We start from the raw sequence: 16827 nt of genomic DNA on the forward strand, positions 1-16827 counted from the left end.
ATGATTGCATACAAGTTTAGTACAGTTCAAGCCACATATTTCCAACGCGTTTCGTTGCGGCAGAGTTTCAAGCGGCGCAACTCTTCAGGGACAAGTGTTTAGAGGGCAGGAGTATAGTTTCTCCCGTCACCTATCTCACTGAATAGTAGTATAATCGTGATACGACATAGAGGTATAGATAGATATTCTGGTGTGCTTAGATAAAAAGGCCCAGATAAGATTATGTAGGTAATGATCCAAAGCTTGTGTTCCCTCTTGTATTTAGATAAATACCGTCCTGTAGGTAAATAGAAATACTGTATGTAGAGTATTGTTTTGTACATATTGTTTGAGATTTTAAATGATCATTATAGCCTAACTTAGATTGGTACGGCAGATGTACAGGTGCAGAGACGATAAATGCATGGATACAGTAACTTTATTTGATTCTAGTCACTTGTTTTAGGCTGATAAAAATAAGCCTAACAGGGAGGAAAATAGTATTGTTAAACTACCGTAGGTGAGGTTGATATAGTATATAGGGAAATAGAGAATAATTCCATTTACCTCGTATAGGAGGGCCCATAGCATTCACCCACAGGATGATGTTCCCACATAAAGATTAGGGCAATATCTGTGGGTGAATAAATAGGTATAAATGTGGGAGTACCATTTAAGGGAGTAGGCAAAATAGTATATAAATATATAGATATCCTACCATATGGCGTTCTTTGGATGCCTTGTACCTGCCTACAAAACAAAGTAATCTTTACCTAGGGAATGGTTTAAGACCAGATAGGCATAGATAGTATGTATTCCAGGTAATCTACTTACAGTTGGCTGATTAGGTGGTCAGCAAATGCAGGGGTGCAGGATGGTGCAGCCTCTGCCATGTGCTGGCATCCTGCTTCTTTAAATATCCCCAGCGTGCGGGCGTGTACGGGCGCACGAAGACCGGAAGTGAGGTCACTTCCGGTTTGCGTACCACAGTGGAGCACACGATGTCCCTCTGTGTGTGCGCACGCCCGATAATGGCTTGCGCTTCACCGTGGAGCGCATCGGGGGGGGGGGGGGGGGGGAGGCGAATGACCCCCCCGCGATCAAACACTTATCCCCTATGCAGTGGATAGGCGATAAGTGTAATGCCGCTGCAGTTGTCCTTTAAATGTGTTATCTACTGTGTTTTGATCTGTAATTTGATGGCTTTTGGAGATTTTTCCATCTTTCCTTGGCTTCTTTATGCACATTAATACAAATTTTTACCTGGGGTGCCCAAACTTTTGATCCCCACTTTACATGTTAAGGTCCTTTAACCTTAGTAGCTCTTCTCTGAATTCTCTCTAGAGTATCTATATCTTTTGGAGATACAGCCTCCAGTACTGCGCACAATACTCCAAGTGAGATCTCACTAGTGTTCTGTACAGCGGTATGAGTACTTCTCTCTTTCTCCTGCTTATACCTCTCCCTATACACCCAAGCATTCTGCTAGCGTTACCTGTTGCTCTATTACATTGTCTTCCTACCTTTAAGTCTTCTGAAATAATTATTCTTAAATCCCTCTCCTCAGATACTGAGGTCAGGACTGTGTTAAATATTCTATATTCTGCCCGAGGGTTTTTATGCCCCAGGTGCATTCTTTTTTGATAGAAGTAATTTACAAATCTGTTTAACTTTCTAGAGCCAGTTGATATATAAAAGAAAGTTTTTTTTTCTGGATAACCCCTTTAAGGATGCAAGGGGTCCATGTTCTACTAGAATGTCACACACTTTTTGATCGTAAAACAAGAAAAATTAATTTTTCTCTTTTTCAAAGAGACACCTAAGCTTAATAGTAACAGTATCTTTAAGAGTTACATTATGCTTTATGGTTTCTCTAACACTTAAATATACTTATATGTGAGCAGATATCATTTGCAGAACAAAAGGTTAACTCTAATATAGCAATATCTTTTCTGGAGGCCCAGAGAACAATTTGAGATAAACCTACTCCCTCAGTTGGTCAAGCTGCACCCAATACGCACTTGCACATTGGTATGGGAAATTAATAGGAATTGCCTTTTGCTGGGAAGAAGTTAGTTTAACTTTAACTGAGAGATGGGGTGAGACAAGGTTTACCCCTGAGAGGTCTACTTATAATACAACTCCTTAGGGAATTGTAACATACAAAATAATGACATTAAGATGTCCTGGTCCAACCAATGTACTCAGTATCTTGGTATTAATAAGGTTTTATTTATTACATGAAAAAAGAAATATGACGGGAAAAAAAAAGTTCAAAAGCCCTCTGAATCTATTGCATGAGTTGATTGCTCAGGATGTGAGCCTGGTTTTGTCATGATATATTTGGGGACAGAGATGGGTATGGATGTAGGGTCCCTAGGTATTTATTATGGGCACCCTTAACCCCTTCCTGCAAAATCTGGTACACGTCCTGCAGACTGCCGCGGCCCCGTCCAGGAGATCCCGGGGGACCCCAGCGCTCGGACCCCCCCGCGATCTATAACTTATTCCCTATCCTTTGGATAGGGGATAAGTTATTTTGCGCTGGAGTACTCCTTTAATACGGCAACCCATCCAACAAAAAAAAGTCCTCACACAAAGTATATAAATTAGGTATCACCATAATCATATTGACCTGCAGATAAAATTGTCATGTCATTTGTACCGCACGATGTATACCATAAAAAATGTATAAAAAAAATAGGCAAAATATTTTGTTAATATGGCCTCAATAACAATGAAATAAAAAGTGATAAAAATATCATACGTACCCCCAAAATATTACCTAAAAAATTGTCTACTCATCCCGCAAAAATCAAGCTCTCATACAGCTCCATCAGTGAAAAATGGGTGGGAGTTTTAGCTAATCGCTGTGCACTTTATGAACAACTTTAGGACTGCTAGTAGCACTGATGAAGATAACCTTGTAATTGTCTCATAGACAGTGAATAGAAAATAAGTCATTTAGGCATGATATGGCTCCATGTACATGGAGCACTCTCTTTTTGTTCTCTTGACTGGCATTTTTGTGCTTATTTTTCATCATTCTTATTTTTTCTTATTACTGGTTGACATTTTGTTGGCTTTGGATCCAGTTACCAGTTTCCCATAGAGTTGTGGTTTCAATATAAAATGGTCATCATGGAACCAATTAATATACAGTATTATATTGAGGGAGCACTGTACTGTACACTTACTGCACAGTCAGCCCAGTCAGCCACAAAGACTTGAGCAACAGCTGACGCACAGTCTAAAACTGTCTAAAAAGTAAAGAAAAAAAAACTAGTCCAACTAGGCTTTAGGTGGGTTGACCTGAGAAAACCCACCAGGCCAAAAAATAAATATATGAAAGAAAAATCAGTTCACTTATCACAAAGAAAGAAATGCACAAATAATTACAATGATCTCTTACCTCATAGCTTACTGTACTGTAGATTTCTCCTTTAATATCCAAAGTATTGTTTGTCACTGTGATACTTAATAGGTCCCAGTTGTCATTGGTAACTATTACACTTTTTGTAGAACTGAGAACCTCAGCGGAGTTAAGTGATGTATACATGAAAATCTGTTGAACTGTAAAGTAACGATAATATTGTTAAAAACAGAGTTTAGTAGTGTTTAAGTGGGGTCCTGCTGAGAGAGCTGTTGCTGCAGTAGGCCTCGTTCAACCCCTACAAGATGAACCGGTGAGCAGGGGAGCCCCTTGTAATGAGAGTGATGGACAGAGATTTATACAGAGAGCTGACATTCTGCACATTTTTGGCTGTGTGAAATTATGAAAGTGAACTGGTGCGGCAAAGGAATTATTGTCTTGAAGGAGTATTTCTCCTCCTGTGTTACAAACCATGTTGTTTAAAAGAGTTATTATTTGTAACCTGCCCAGAACTTGGCAAATTACAGTTGCAACAATAATTAAATTACTATGCAGAACCCTCAGTTTTTAATTGTTAGGACTTCAACTGAAACTCTAATTCCCCTGTTGGATCTGGGGCCGTTTTCTTCAAAGCTGGAAGCATTAATATGACTATTCATGCCCTTGCGGGCAAGGGAGGTCAGGATTTGCAGAGACCTATAGCAGCACCTTAGGAACAGACTATAGCCTGTAAAACCTATTGCTGAAATAGTTTTATGTTATACATATATAAAAATGTATTTATTCAGATTGGTTATTTGCGGCAATTCCAGGTCAATTGGGTCACCAGTAACCAAGTGACCCAGCAAAAAAGGGTGATTGGTGAAGCCGGCACAATCCCCCTTGCCTAGCTGGAGTTAGGTGGCACCGCTGCCACCTCATGATCGGCGTGATTAGTCGGCCGAACCGGCCAACCTATCACCCATCCTGCTGGGCGTCATCGGCGGAGCATAGGCGGTGGAGGGAGGGGGTGATCGGCGGGAGCCGGGAGGCGGTCACCAGCGGTGGTGTGGTCCCTAGCGGTGATGTGGACCCCAGCAGCAGCGGTCCCGCGGTCTTCGGCGGAGGGATCTAACAGCAGGAGGTCTGTGGTCTGTGTCATCTTCTGCCAGTAATTTCCCCTACCACCACAGTGGGCAGACCATTATTCAAACTTTTACACACTGAAGACACATCTCTAGCTGTGATAACCTTGGCATTGTGAGATGTGGCTTTACCCCAAGGCTCCCAGAATAAAGAAAAATCATGTGCTATAATAATTACATGACTATGCCCACTTGATGCGATACATGACCACACCCAATGTCTAAAGTAACTCGAGCAAGAGAATAGTCTTTTACATCACCACCATAAACAGTAACTGAAAAACATTGGCTTTAAAGGAGATCTGCAGTGTATAACACTTATCCCCTATTCACAGGACAGGGGTAGGTGTCTGATGGCGGGGGGTCCAAACACTGGGATCCCTCGTGATCTCCTGTATGGGGCCCCAGCTCTGCCGCAGCTCTCCCATACAGTAGCGTGTCGGCTGCAGCATGATGCGCCTATAGAGCTGTATGAGAGAGGGGGGCGTGTCGGCGACCTCAGTGAGGTCAACAACATGCGCATTAGCCGTGCACAGCCGCGGCAATGCCTGGACCTCATACAGGATATAAGTGTTATACACCGCAGATCTCTTTTAAGCAGGGTTACCAGGCTTCCAGTTGGGCCAGGAGTGCAGTCACCTGGCCCAACTGAGGTCCCCCTGTTTGGTGCTGTGTTGCTATGTGCCCGTGATTATGACACCTTCAACAAATTATTTGGTTGACTTAAGGTTTGAAACTGGTTTCCAGCTCCCCCTTGGCTTTTTCCCAGCCATTTGTCTCCAGTCTTCCCTTTGATTTAATGACCTCTTACTGACCCCAAGGAAACATTTTTGTTATATCAGCCCCAGAGAGGAAGTCATCAGCGGGAGTATATACTTCCACCAGGTTTACTAGATTGTCTGCATTCTGGGGATATCCCTGGACAACCCAGAACTGTGCTGGCATAGGCAGAGCATGGCTATACACTCTCTCTAACATCTACTTTGCATAAGAGACGCAGGTTGCAACAACTTCAGCACCAAATGGAACAAATCAAACATTTGTGAACTTGGTGGTTTATCCTTGTAGAATGTCCATTGTTGTACCTGCTGGGCCTGGACTGCTAGACTGACCCCCAAGCATGCAAGAATGTTAGACTTTAGACAGCGTACAGCAGGAGGTAGCAGACTGGTGAGAGTTGTAGTAACTTGCGGACAAAGGGTATAATAAAACAGATGGTGTAGTCTATGTATATAAGCAACATCTATGGATGGATAGTAGTTTTATGAGGGGAAAAAAACTAACTTTTTAAAATAAATACATGTATTTTTTGCACTTGCAATTAGTTTTCCTTCTTTTATATAAGGTTTTTTTTTTAATTTTTTTTTTTTTATTGTATATCAAGGGATAGCATGACTTAGTATTGGCTATAGCCAACACAGGAACTGCGACTGTAATGACGCAATTCTTACGTTATGCAGTAGGTTTGTTATTTATTTTATGTGGTAGATTAGTTGTTCATCATTTCATGCGGTATCTAATTATGTACTTTACACTGTGAATAATCTAGATCATGTGAAGATCACGTAGTATGTATCAGGTGACTGACTGGGCTGATCCTAAGTTTGCAATCACGTGATGGAATTATGTGACAGATCTGGGAATCATGTGACTGATATAGGACTAAACCAGAGTCTGTAATCATGTGACGGCGTTTGTAATCATGTGACTAATCTAGTAGGATCACATGGTTGATGTGTCACATCAGGTGACCTGCTGCACAGGCTGGAAATGATTACACTACCATAGTATACCTCGAGCAGGGAATTGTAAGGTTCACTGGCATTCATTGGTCCAGATTGGCTGCAAGGCAATTAACTAGTTATGATGTTTAATTGAATATGTGTAATTATGGACACTTGGAAATTCTAGACTCTACACGACTCCTGAGGAAGTTGTCTTAGGACAACGGAACACGTGGAGGTTTCAGCTGGGCAATCACCTACTGGTGCACTTTTTGAATTAACCCTACTGGTCTGATGTCTACTATTTTTTGACCCCTGCAATTGTGAGGTTATATATCATTAGTAGTTATTTAACTATGACTGGGTTCTACTAGGCAGGAGTTGGATTTACATAGGACTGCATAATAAACAGGCAGTTTATTGGGGACAGTTGCACACACAGTATTGGGATTTGAGTGCCCAGGGGGGTGGGATCCATGGCCCAAGTATGGAGAATGTGTCATGCCACCTCAACACATCGCTTTTACGATGTTTGTGCCATTATGGATGACAACGTTTCCCAATATCAGATTACAAGTATAGAGCTGGGGGGAAACCTGTTGCAGACAGGGCAGCAATTTCTCCGATGTGTGGATTTTCTCTCCCAGGCTCAGCAGATGTAATACAGCATGGCAGTGCTTGACTTTGCACTGATAAAAGGAAGGAGGAGAAGGTTAAGCTACATTCTTCCTTCTGGGGGATGCAAGATGTCTGTGAAGGAGAATAGACGGCTGGTGTCAGTAGTTGAACCAGGTCAGCGCAACTGGGGAGGGGTCACTATTATTTCCTGGCCTCATTGCGGTGGAGCCTAGTTATTGCAGGATGTTGAGCCAGTGGGCCTTAAAAACATGTATTAGCCCTGACCATAACTACTACTCCAAGTTTCTACTGTGGCATGCACTGTGCTGCATACGGACAACTGTATGGAGTGGCCCACCATCTCACATAATTGTACAAAGCAGACAGGACTTTCTTGGCAAAATAATGGTGACAAGATATGTGCCACCTGGACTGGGCACACCCTATTAGTTACCTAAAGGCTGTGAAGTCAACAAGATATTACGGGAGTGCCTGCACCCCCAACAGCTTGGCCATTTGTGAATTAAAGTTACAACAGGGTGATTCTGGCATCAGTTAATTTAAAAACATTTTTTTACTGGAGTACCCCTTTAAGTCACGGAGGCAACAAGCTTTAGTGATACATACCTCCAATAACCATTTTACCAGATGCTTGCATACTGTATGTGTATATATATATATATATATATATATATATATGTGTGAGTGTGTTACAGGACTGATATATATGTCAATGATAAGCCCATGAAAATAAAAGGGAAAAAAAAATATTTAATACATCAGATTTATTCAGTATCACGTATCAGCATCATGCACAGATATATACACACACGTTCACACCTTGCCATGCTATCAAAAAGGCTATTAATGGTTGTCTGAGGAATGTTCTGCCATGCTTAATGCACTTGGGAATGCACATCAACAAGATCCATTGATGGCAGCTTCCTTCAAAATTGCTTACCAATGACGTCCCAGATATGCTCAATGGGAGACAAGTCTGGAGGTGCTGCAGGCCATGGTAGGATGTTTAGGCCATGCAGGTTGCTCACAGCAGCACAAGCAACATGCTACCTGATATTGTTGAGTTGAAAAACGACTCTGGAAACATTTAGGAGAAATGGCCCATGACCAAATAAATTTTATACTGAGCTGTTAGTGTATCTGGTGTGAAGACGAGCTGATAGTGTACCTGGAATGGTATAATATGCCAGTGTGATGTTCCCTCATGAAGACCTCTTCATGGTGTTGCCTATGTGGTCTTCAGACAAACGGGGGACACATCATTGAAGAAGATAGACCCCCATTGTAGCTTCCATCACCATCTTACTTTGCACCATAATAGCCTTTAAGAGTGGCGGCGTGAGGTCAATGGAACACCTTTAGCTGGACATCTGGCTCATAGCCCAATACAATGTCATGCAAGAATACAATATATGTAGCAGAAACGATATTGTGAAGAAAGCTGCAATCACCCTGGATTTTGATTGCCAGAAAAAAGATCTTTATTTTCGGTGTCAACTAGCATGGTATATAGGTAGTTAGACGTGCGGGGAGCGAGAGACCGCGCTCTCAGGTGCGGGGGGTGTACCACAGGGTGACGACTAGTTTCACGTCAGTATAGACGCTTCTTCCGGTCAGCAGTGCTGCTGACCGGAAGAAGCGTCTATACTGACATGAAATTATTCTGTGAATGTGGAAGTCCCTACTGCTGCAGTGCCTAATTACCGTAGCTTTCATATGAATTTATCATGCAAGAATATTTTGATGGTTTGCATGCACAATGTTCGAAATCCTAGGCTTGATATATGACAGGCTTGTGTGTGTTTGTAAATTTACTGTATATTAATATGTTAAGTCTGATGTATCAAGTCTTGTTGTCCATACCAGATAATCACATGCAGACACAGACATATGCAGTATATGACTTTACGATATAAATAAACATACCTGGGTGGATATATGAACCAAATGTAATGTTACACTTTTGGATGTCAAAGGGAAACTTGAAGACGTCTACTGTACAGGAACTAACAATCCGAAGTGGCATTGCTCTTGTAGTTAATCCATTGTACTGAATAGAATAGAATGGCACTGAGGGAGATTTGTCTTCACTTTGTATCCTAGAAAATATAGATCAATTTGACAATTCACTACACAATGTCATTAGTCTTAAATTATGCATTTATCTGTAAATAGAGGAGAGGGAACCCCATAGAAGAGAATAAAAAGAGCACCCCAGAAATGTTACAGGGTTATTCACCTAGTACAGCAGAACCTGGTGTTTGTTTTTCACTCCATACTGCCCTTGGGCAGTGATATCTTTTACCCATGTTTTACCAAACAATACAACAATGGGGGAGGGAAGCCTGCATATGTCCTTGTCTCCCATTAGTAAAGGGACTGGGATTTATCCGGGCTGGCCCCCTTTTTCCAACAACATTGTATCACTAGTCTAAATAAACTGGTTGTTACACTATGCACTCCGGCCTCACACGCTGGCCGTGAGCGCATGGTCCCCTTAGCTTCTGCTGCCGACGGGGCTGGGACTCTAATCGTGGGATGCGCCCGCATGCGAGCCCCAGTCCGTCACTCTCCGGGTGTTTCTCCTGCTTCTGCCTCCACCTCTGCTCTGGTGCACGTGTCCCTGAACCTTAGGGCGTGCGCGCACCGGAGCTTTAAGATTTAAAGGGCCAGTAAGCTCAATAGTGTAACCACCTGTGGCTTGTTTATAAATTCCTCCACCCACCTCATTTCTCTGCCGGATCTTTGTGTTGCCTTGTGCCCATGAGAAAGCGTTCCTTTGTATTGCCTTGCCATGTACCAGATCTCCTGCTCTTGTGACTTGACCTTGCTCCTCTGCCGCCTCCCTACTGAACTCCTGCTACGTCCATATGACAGTACATGGGTCAAGGAACGCTGGGAATAGCGGGAAGGCAAGGAGGGAAGGGAAGTGGGTGGGATGACCCTGAATCACATGCAGGACATAGACCCCTGTGATGTCACAGCCCTATATATTTGGTAGTCATTTTGCGGCTTGTGATATCATTCATTACACTGCATAGAGATAGGACGGACATCGCTGTGTGTGTGTTACAAAGAAAAGCTCAATCCAGCAGCGTTTCACATCCTAGTCACATCAGCATTCTGGTGGACAGAGATCAGTGTTTTTTTTTCACTGAAATAGATTTTTACTGCAGCCATTAACTTCCCAGTTACTTTATTCAGCATAGTATTACAGAGAGGGCAGATAGCTGTGTGTTGCCTCATACATTTCAACAAGCTGCCTCAACTTCATAAACCTTAGCAGAGGAGGCAGGAATAATTTTTCAGCGCAATTCTGTGTCTTTGTTCCACAACAAATCATCTGCTGGTTATACTAGTCTGTAGACAGTTTAATACCAAGCAGTCCATTCCTAATAGTCTTTGAGTGAAATTTTGAGTTTAGTACGCAGCTTTTTTTGTGCTGCAGCACTGTTGTGTTCTGCTGGTGTTGTGCAAAATTAGTTTAACCGTACAGTACCGCATTTTTTTGCCCACATAAGTGCATACCACATACATACATCTAAATAGTGTAGTGTACTATTTTGTACCTGTTAATCGGTCAAGGGCCTACATACTGTGAAAGGAAAGACAAAATGAATCACTGGCTGGTGTTTTACTAAAATAATTTTTTTTAAGTGTACTGTACCACATTATTCAGCCCTCATAAGTGCATACTACATACCTACATATAAGTGGTGTACTATTTTGTGCTTGTTAATATGTCAAGGGCCTACATCCTGGAAAGGACAGCCAAAAGTAATCCCCGGCTGGTGTTTTACTCAAATAATTTTTGAAGCGTACAGTAGCACATTTTTGTGCCCTCATAAGTGCATACCACATACCTACATCTAAGTGGTGTACTATTTTGTGCTTGTTAATCTGTCAAGGTCCTATATACTGTGAAAGGACAGCCAAAAATGATCACCGGCTGATGTTTTACTCCAATACGTTTATTAAGCATACTGTAGCGGATTTTTCTGTCCTCATAAGTGCATACCACATACCTACATCTAAGTAGTGTACTATTTTGTACCTGTTAATCTGTCAAGGGCCTACATACTGTGTAAGGACAGCCAAAAGTAATCACTGGTTGGTGTTTTACTCCTATACGTTTATTAAGCGCACTGTAGCGCATTTTTCTGCCCTCATAAGTGCACACGACATACCTACATCTAAGTAGTGTACTATTTTGTACCTGTTAATCTGTCAAGGGCCTACATAATGTGAAAGTCCAGGCAAAAGTACACACCTGCTGCTGTTCTAGACAAATACTGTTTTAAGCGTAGTAAAGCGTATTGTACTCCCCTCATATATGCACTAAGTATGTCATGCAGAGAAGTGCCAGGACATGCACAGAGGAGCAGTAGAGGCCTAATTTCATCAAGCAAAGGTCGCAGCAGACTAGGGGCGAGTGGCAGCAGGAGTCGCAGCGAGAGGCCAGAGCTCCCGATATCAGCTAGCGGTCGTGTCTCGACCAGCAACCCATCTGCCATCGTCAATTGGTTAATACGGTCATCCACTTCATCACAAGTGACATCTGATACCCCCAGTCAACAGTCGGTGGGTTCATCAGACACAACCCTCAGTTGGCATGGCCCGGGAGCAGTCCCTGTCCTCCCAGAGCCTCTGTCCTATGCTGTTTCCTCCCCTACAGAAGTATCTTATTGTGTGGGTTCAGCTCCACTATTCACTGAGGACGATCTAATAGAGGACAGTCAACAGATACTGTCCAGCCAACAAGTGGAGGAGACATCCGCTGCTTCCTCCGCTAGGCGGGCAAGTAGTGATGAGGAGAGTGACTTGGGAGGCGGTGTTGTCAGGGTTCAGGGTCCTGAAGCAGACACTGTTGAGGAACCTGAGGAGGACATCAGTGACGTGCAGACACTTGTTGATGATGATGAAGCCGATCGCAATTGGGAGCCGGGTGCAGAAGGGGCTTCATCATCATCATCAGGAGAAGAGAGTTGCAGGTTGCCTGGGGGGAAACCACCTGCTTGGCGGCAACCTACCTTCCCGGAAGGTAGTGGAACAGGGGTTCCTGGAGACGGCGGCAGTAGCAGTCAATTAGTGCGGACTGTTGGTAGGAAAATCAGCTATTCGGTGGTGTGGCAGTTTTTCATCAAGCATCCGAGGAGGTTCACATAGCCACATGTAAGATATGTCGGTAGAAGGTGAAGTGTGGCCAGGGTCCCAATGTTGGCACCACGGCCCTGCATCAGCATATGCTTCGGCACCATAAAGCGGCCTATGAGAACCGTAGCTCCAATGTAGTGGTCCAGCCTGCTGCATCACCCAGTGGCACACCGCTCCCTCTTTCAGCCAGCCAAGGCTCCACCACCTCAGCCGAAGGGAGCTGTGTGTCATACCCTCCTTCTGTCGCTCCAGATGCTCCTGCTCCTCCTACTTTTAGTCAGCCATTCTGCCAACAATCCATCGGTGAAGCCATGTCCAAGAGACAACAGTATGTGCCCATTCATCCAATGGTGCAGAAGCTGAAATGTGCTCCTGTCCAAGTTCATGGTGCTGCAGTCCCTCCCTTTTGAGGTGGTGGACTCTTCACCTTTCAGATAACTGATGGCTTGTGCCTAGGTGGAGAGTGCCAAGCAGTAATTTCTCTGAGAAGAAGGCAGTACCAGCCCTGCACAATTTTGTGGAAGAGAAGGTAGTCCAGTCTTTGAGCCTGTCGGTGTGTGCCAAAGTGCACGGCAGTGCCAACATCTCGAGCTGTAACTATGGAACAATACATGTCCTTTATGGCTCACTGGGTGAATGTGGCTCCTGCACAGCCACAACACCAACTTGGACAGGTCACACCGCTTCCTCCTCCACGCTCTCAGGCCATTGGTCCTGGGACAGTGTGCGACTCTGCCTCCTCATCCTCCACTGTGTCATCAGCCTCCACTGCCCAGACAAGTTTAAGTGGCCCTTCAGCATACCATGTGTGCAGGGCACGGCGGTGTCACGCTGTTCTTCACATGGTTTGCCTTGGCAAAAAGAGTCACACGGGGGAGGAAATGCTAAATGTAATTCATAAATATATCAGAGCATGGCTTACTCCTGGAAAACTGGAAATGGGAACCATGGTGACTGACAATGGGAAGAACATCTTGCATGCGCTGGGAAGGCTGAGCCATGCGCTCTGTATGGCACACATGTTCAATCTGGTTGTGGAGCAGTTCCTGAAGTGTTCCCTCCATTTGCAAGACATCCCAATAATGGGAAGAAAACTTTGCATGCACTTCAGTCACTTGTACAGCACAAATCACACCCTCCTTGAGCTGCAGCGTCAGCACGGTATCCCCCAACATAGTCTGATTAGTGATGTTGCGACACGTTGGAATTCCACCCTCCATATGTTGGACCGACTGTACGAACAGAGAAAAGCCATCACCGATTTCTTGATGATCCAAGCGGATAGGGGTACTCCCCTGTGTAACTTCAATGTCAACCAGTGGCAGCTCATACGTGACATCTGCCGTTTGCTCAGGCCCTTTGATTAAGCCACATTATTAGTAAGTCGCCAGGATTACGGGGTGAACAACGTCATTCCATTGCTTCATTTCTTACAGCAGGTGTTGGAAACGATGGCTGGTCAGGGCACTGGAGACGTGGCGCCTACATCTCACGGCCACATGAGCCCTGTGGGAGCTGAACTGGAGGAAGAGGAGGGGGAGGGGCACAGTGAAGCACAGGTTAGGTTTCACCAAATGGGCGGTTTTTCTAGTAATCTGACAGGAGAGAAGCAGGAGCAGCCAGAGGAGCTAGAGGGTTATGAGGAAGGCGAGACAGAGGACCCAGACACACCTTGGCAGTATGCAGTGGAGATGGAGGCAGGGAGTCCCTCCGAGTCACTTGCACAAATGGCACGATGCATTCTCACTTGCTTGCGTAGTGACAGCTGAATTGTCACCATTTGGCAACGGGATGACTTCTGGACTTCTCCACCTTATTGGACCCTCGCTACTGCCACAAAATAGGGGCCTTTTTTACACTCACTGAGAGGGAGGACAAAGTGACCTGCTACAGAGGAATCCTATGTAGTCAGTTGGCTGATGCCTATTGGCGCCATCGTCCATCCTCTCGCAGGTCTGAATCGGGGGGCCCCCTGCGCTCACCTTCCACTGCCATGGCTACTGGGGAGGGGTGGGGTGGCAGGAGCAGTCCCAGCTCCATCAGCAGCAGCTGGAGTCTACAGTCGCTGATGAGTAGCTTTCTTCACCCACATAGTGAAGCAACTCATCAGCAGAAGGTAGACCTGGAGCAGGACATAAACCAGCAGGTGGGGACGTACCTTGACATACCCATGCCAACACACCTTGAAGATCCGCTGGAATTCTGGGCAGCCAAACTTGATTTGTGGCCGCAACTAGCAGAGTTTGCCCTGAAAGAGCTGCCCTGCCTGGCCAGTAGTGGGCCATCAGAGCAGGTGTTTAGTGCAGCGGGGGCCATAGTCACCCCTAGGAGAACTCGTCTGTCCACGAAAAATGTGGAGAGACTGATCATTGTAAAGATGAATCAGGCATGGATCAGCCAGGATTTCCAACCACCAATGACTGATGCATGAGAGTAGATTGACCATGGTGCCACACCAACACTTCACAAATATGGATAGTGCCAAACAGATTTAAGGTGCTGTTCCCCAGTTACAAATTCCCAATTCCAGGCTGTTTCATTCAGCCACTATATGGTCTTCTCATGCTTCAGCCACCTCCAGGCTATGCCATTCATCCAATATATGGTTTACTGATGCTTCAGCCAGCTCCAGTCTGTGTCATTCAGAAACTACATGGTTTAGTGATGCTGCTGGGCCTAGGACATTACTTATATATGATTATGGTAGCACTAGGTACCATACATCTTCAATGGAAATTTCAAAATTCATCTTTTATTCTTAGAGATTGTGAGGCCCTATTGTCTCCTCCTCTGCCCCCAACTCCAGGCTGTGCCATTCAAAGGCTATATGGTCTCTTCATGCTCCCACAAACTCTAGGCTGTGCCATTCAGCCACTATATGGTCTCCTCATGCTTCAGCCACCTCCAGGCTGTGCCATTCAGACACTCTTTGGTCTTCCCATGCTGCCACAAACTCCAGGCAGCCATTCAGCCACTATATGGTCTCCTCATACTGATGCCTCCTCCAGGCTGTCTCTTTCAACCACTATATGGTCTCTTCTCATGCTTCAGTCAACTCCTGGCTGTGCCATTCAGCCACTATATGGTCTCCTCATACTGATGCCACCTCCAGGCTCTGTCATTGTGCTGCCATGTGACTCCTTGTTAGATTTTGTCCTTTGTACCCAGGGAAACTAAAACTTGGGAGTTAAAATTTCAATTTCAAAATCCTCAATTTCAATTTCTTAAATTCCTATTTAAAAATCTTGAATTTCAATGGTCTCCTCATGCTTCTGCCAACTCCAGGCTTTGCCACTCAGACACTATATGGTCTCCTCATGCTTCAGCCAACTCCAAACTGTGCCATTCAGACACTGTATGGTCTCCCCATGCTGCCACAAACTCCAGGCAGTCATTCAGCCACTATATGGTCTCCTCATACTGATACCACCTCCAGGCTCTGTCATTGTGCTGCCATGTGACATATGACTTCTTGTTAGATTTGGTCCTTTGTACCCACATGCCGGGGCCCGGGAGACTAAAACTTGGGGGTTTAAATTTCAATTTCAAAATCCTCAATTTCAATTTCTTAAATTTCTATTTCAAAATCTTAAATTTCAATGGTCTCCTCATGCTTCTGCCAACTCCAGGCTGTGCCATTCAGACACTATATGGTCTCCTCATGCTTCAGCCACCTCCAGGCTGTGTCATTCAGCCACTACTGTATATGGTCTCCATATATTGACTGTGTATTGCAGGAAACATGTGGGTACATGTGGGGACATGTGGTTATCCTTAAAGGGGTACTCCAGCTGACTCCCCAAAAGATAGGGGATAAGATGTCTGATCGCGGGGGTCCCGCCACTGGGGACCCCCGGGATCTCGTCTGCAGCATCCCTCTGTCATTACTGCACAGAGCAAACTCGTTCTGTGTGTAATGACGGGCAATACAGGGGCCGGAGCATAATAACGATATGGCCCCGCCCCTCATGACGCCATGGCCTACCCACTCAATACAAGTCTATGGGAGGGGCGTGGCACCGGTCATGCCCCCTCCCATAGACTTGCATTAAGGAGGTGGGCCGTGACGTCATGAGGGGAGGAGCTGTGACGACACAATGCTCCGGCCCCTGTATCGCCTGTCATTATGCACAGAGCGAGTTTGCTCTGTGCAGTAATGACAGAGGGGTGCTACAGCCGAGATCCCGGGAGTCCAGAGCAGCGGGACCCCCAAGATCAGACATCTTATCCCCTATCTTTTGGATAGGGGATAAGATGTCTAGGGGCGGAGTACCCCTTTAAGTTATTCTCCCAGCATTATTGCCATGTTGATACCAGTAATAAAAGGAATATTGCCAAGGACTAGCAGAAACAGGGAACTGTGGATACTGACCACCGGCTGTTGGAATTGACTGACTTATCCCAGGTGGTAGATTTACCATTTTGAAGTTCCTCAGTTACAGTAGGCTTTAAGTCGTTCATTCTTTGTTGTGGTTCTTCAGTTGCAGAATTAAGTTGTATCATGTTTTCCTATTCCTCCGATGAGCTAATGTCACTGGAACACACAATACTCATATTGTCATCTAATGAAGGATCATTTTCTTCAGAGAACGTATGTATCATTTTATTATTTTGAATGTCAGGTTGCATTCTGACAATTTCTCATTATAAAGGAATTTTGAAATCTGGGACACAGGTAAAAATAAGTATTTTTAAGCGTACTGTAGTACATTTTTCTGCCCTCATTAGTGCATACCACATACCTACATCTAAGTAGTGCACTATTTTGTACCTGTTAATCTGTCAAGGGTCTATATACTGTGAAAGGACAACCAATAGTACACACCTGCTGCTG

General features: G+C 44.6%; 1 protein-coding gene across 2 annotated transcripts in view; it reads right to left on the reverse strand.

Annotated features, from left to right (window-relative positions):
* Positions 1-16827, reverse strand: part of LOC130276633 (5-hydroxytryptamine receptor 3A-like) — a 61026-nt gene that overhangs the window by 10880 nt on the left and 33319 nt on the right. For both annotated transcript variants that reach the window (XM_056526277.1, XM_056526278.1), the window contains exons 5-6: positions 8766-8938; positions 3392-3552 (exon numbers count right to left, since the gene is read on the reverse strand). In XM_056526277.1, coding sequence (XP_056382252.1) covers positions 3392-3552; positions 8766-8938 — 334 coding nt within the window. The remainder of the gene's footprint in view (positions 1-3391; positions 3553-8765; positions 8939-16827) is intronic.

The sequence above is a fragment of the Hyla sarda genome, chromosome 6 (genome assembly GCF_029499605.1).
Source record: "Hyla sarda isolate aHylSar1 chromosome 6, aHylSar1.hap1, whole genome shotgun sequence".
Taxonomy (NCBI): domain Eukaryota; kingdom Metazoa; phylum Chordata; class Amphibia; order Anura; family Hylidae; genus Hyla; species Hyla sarda.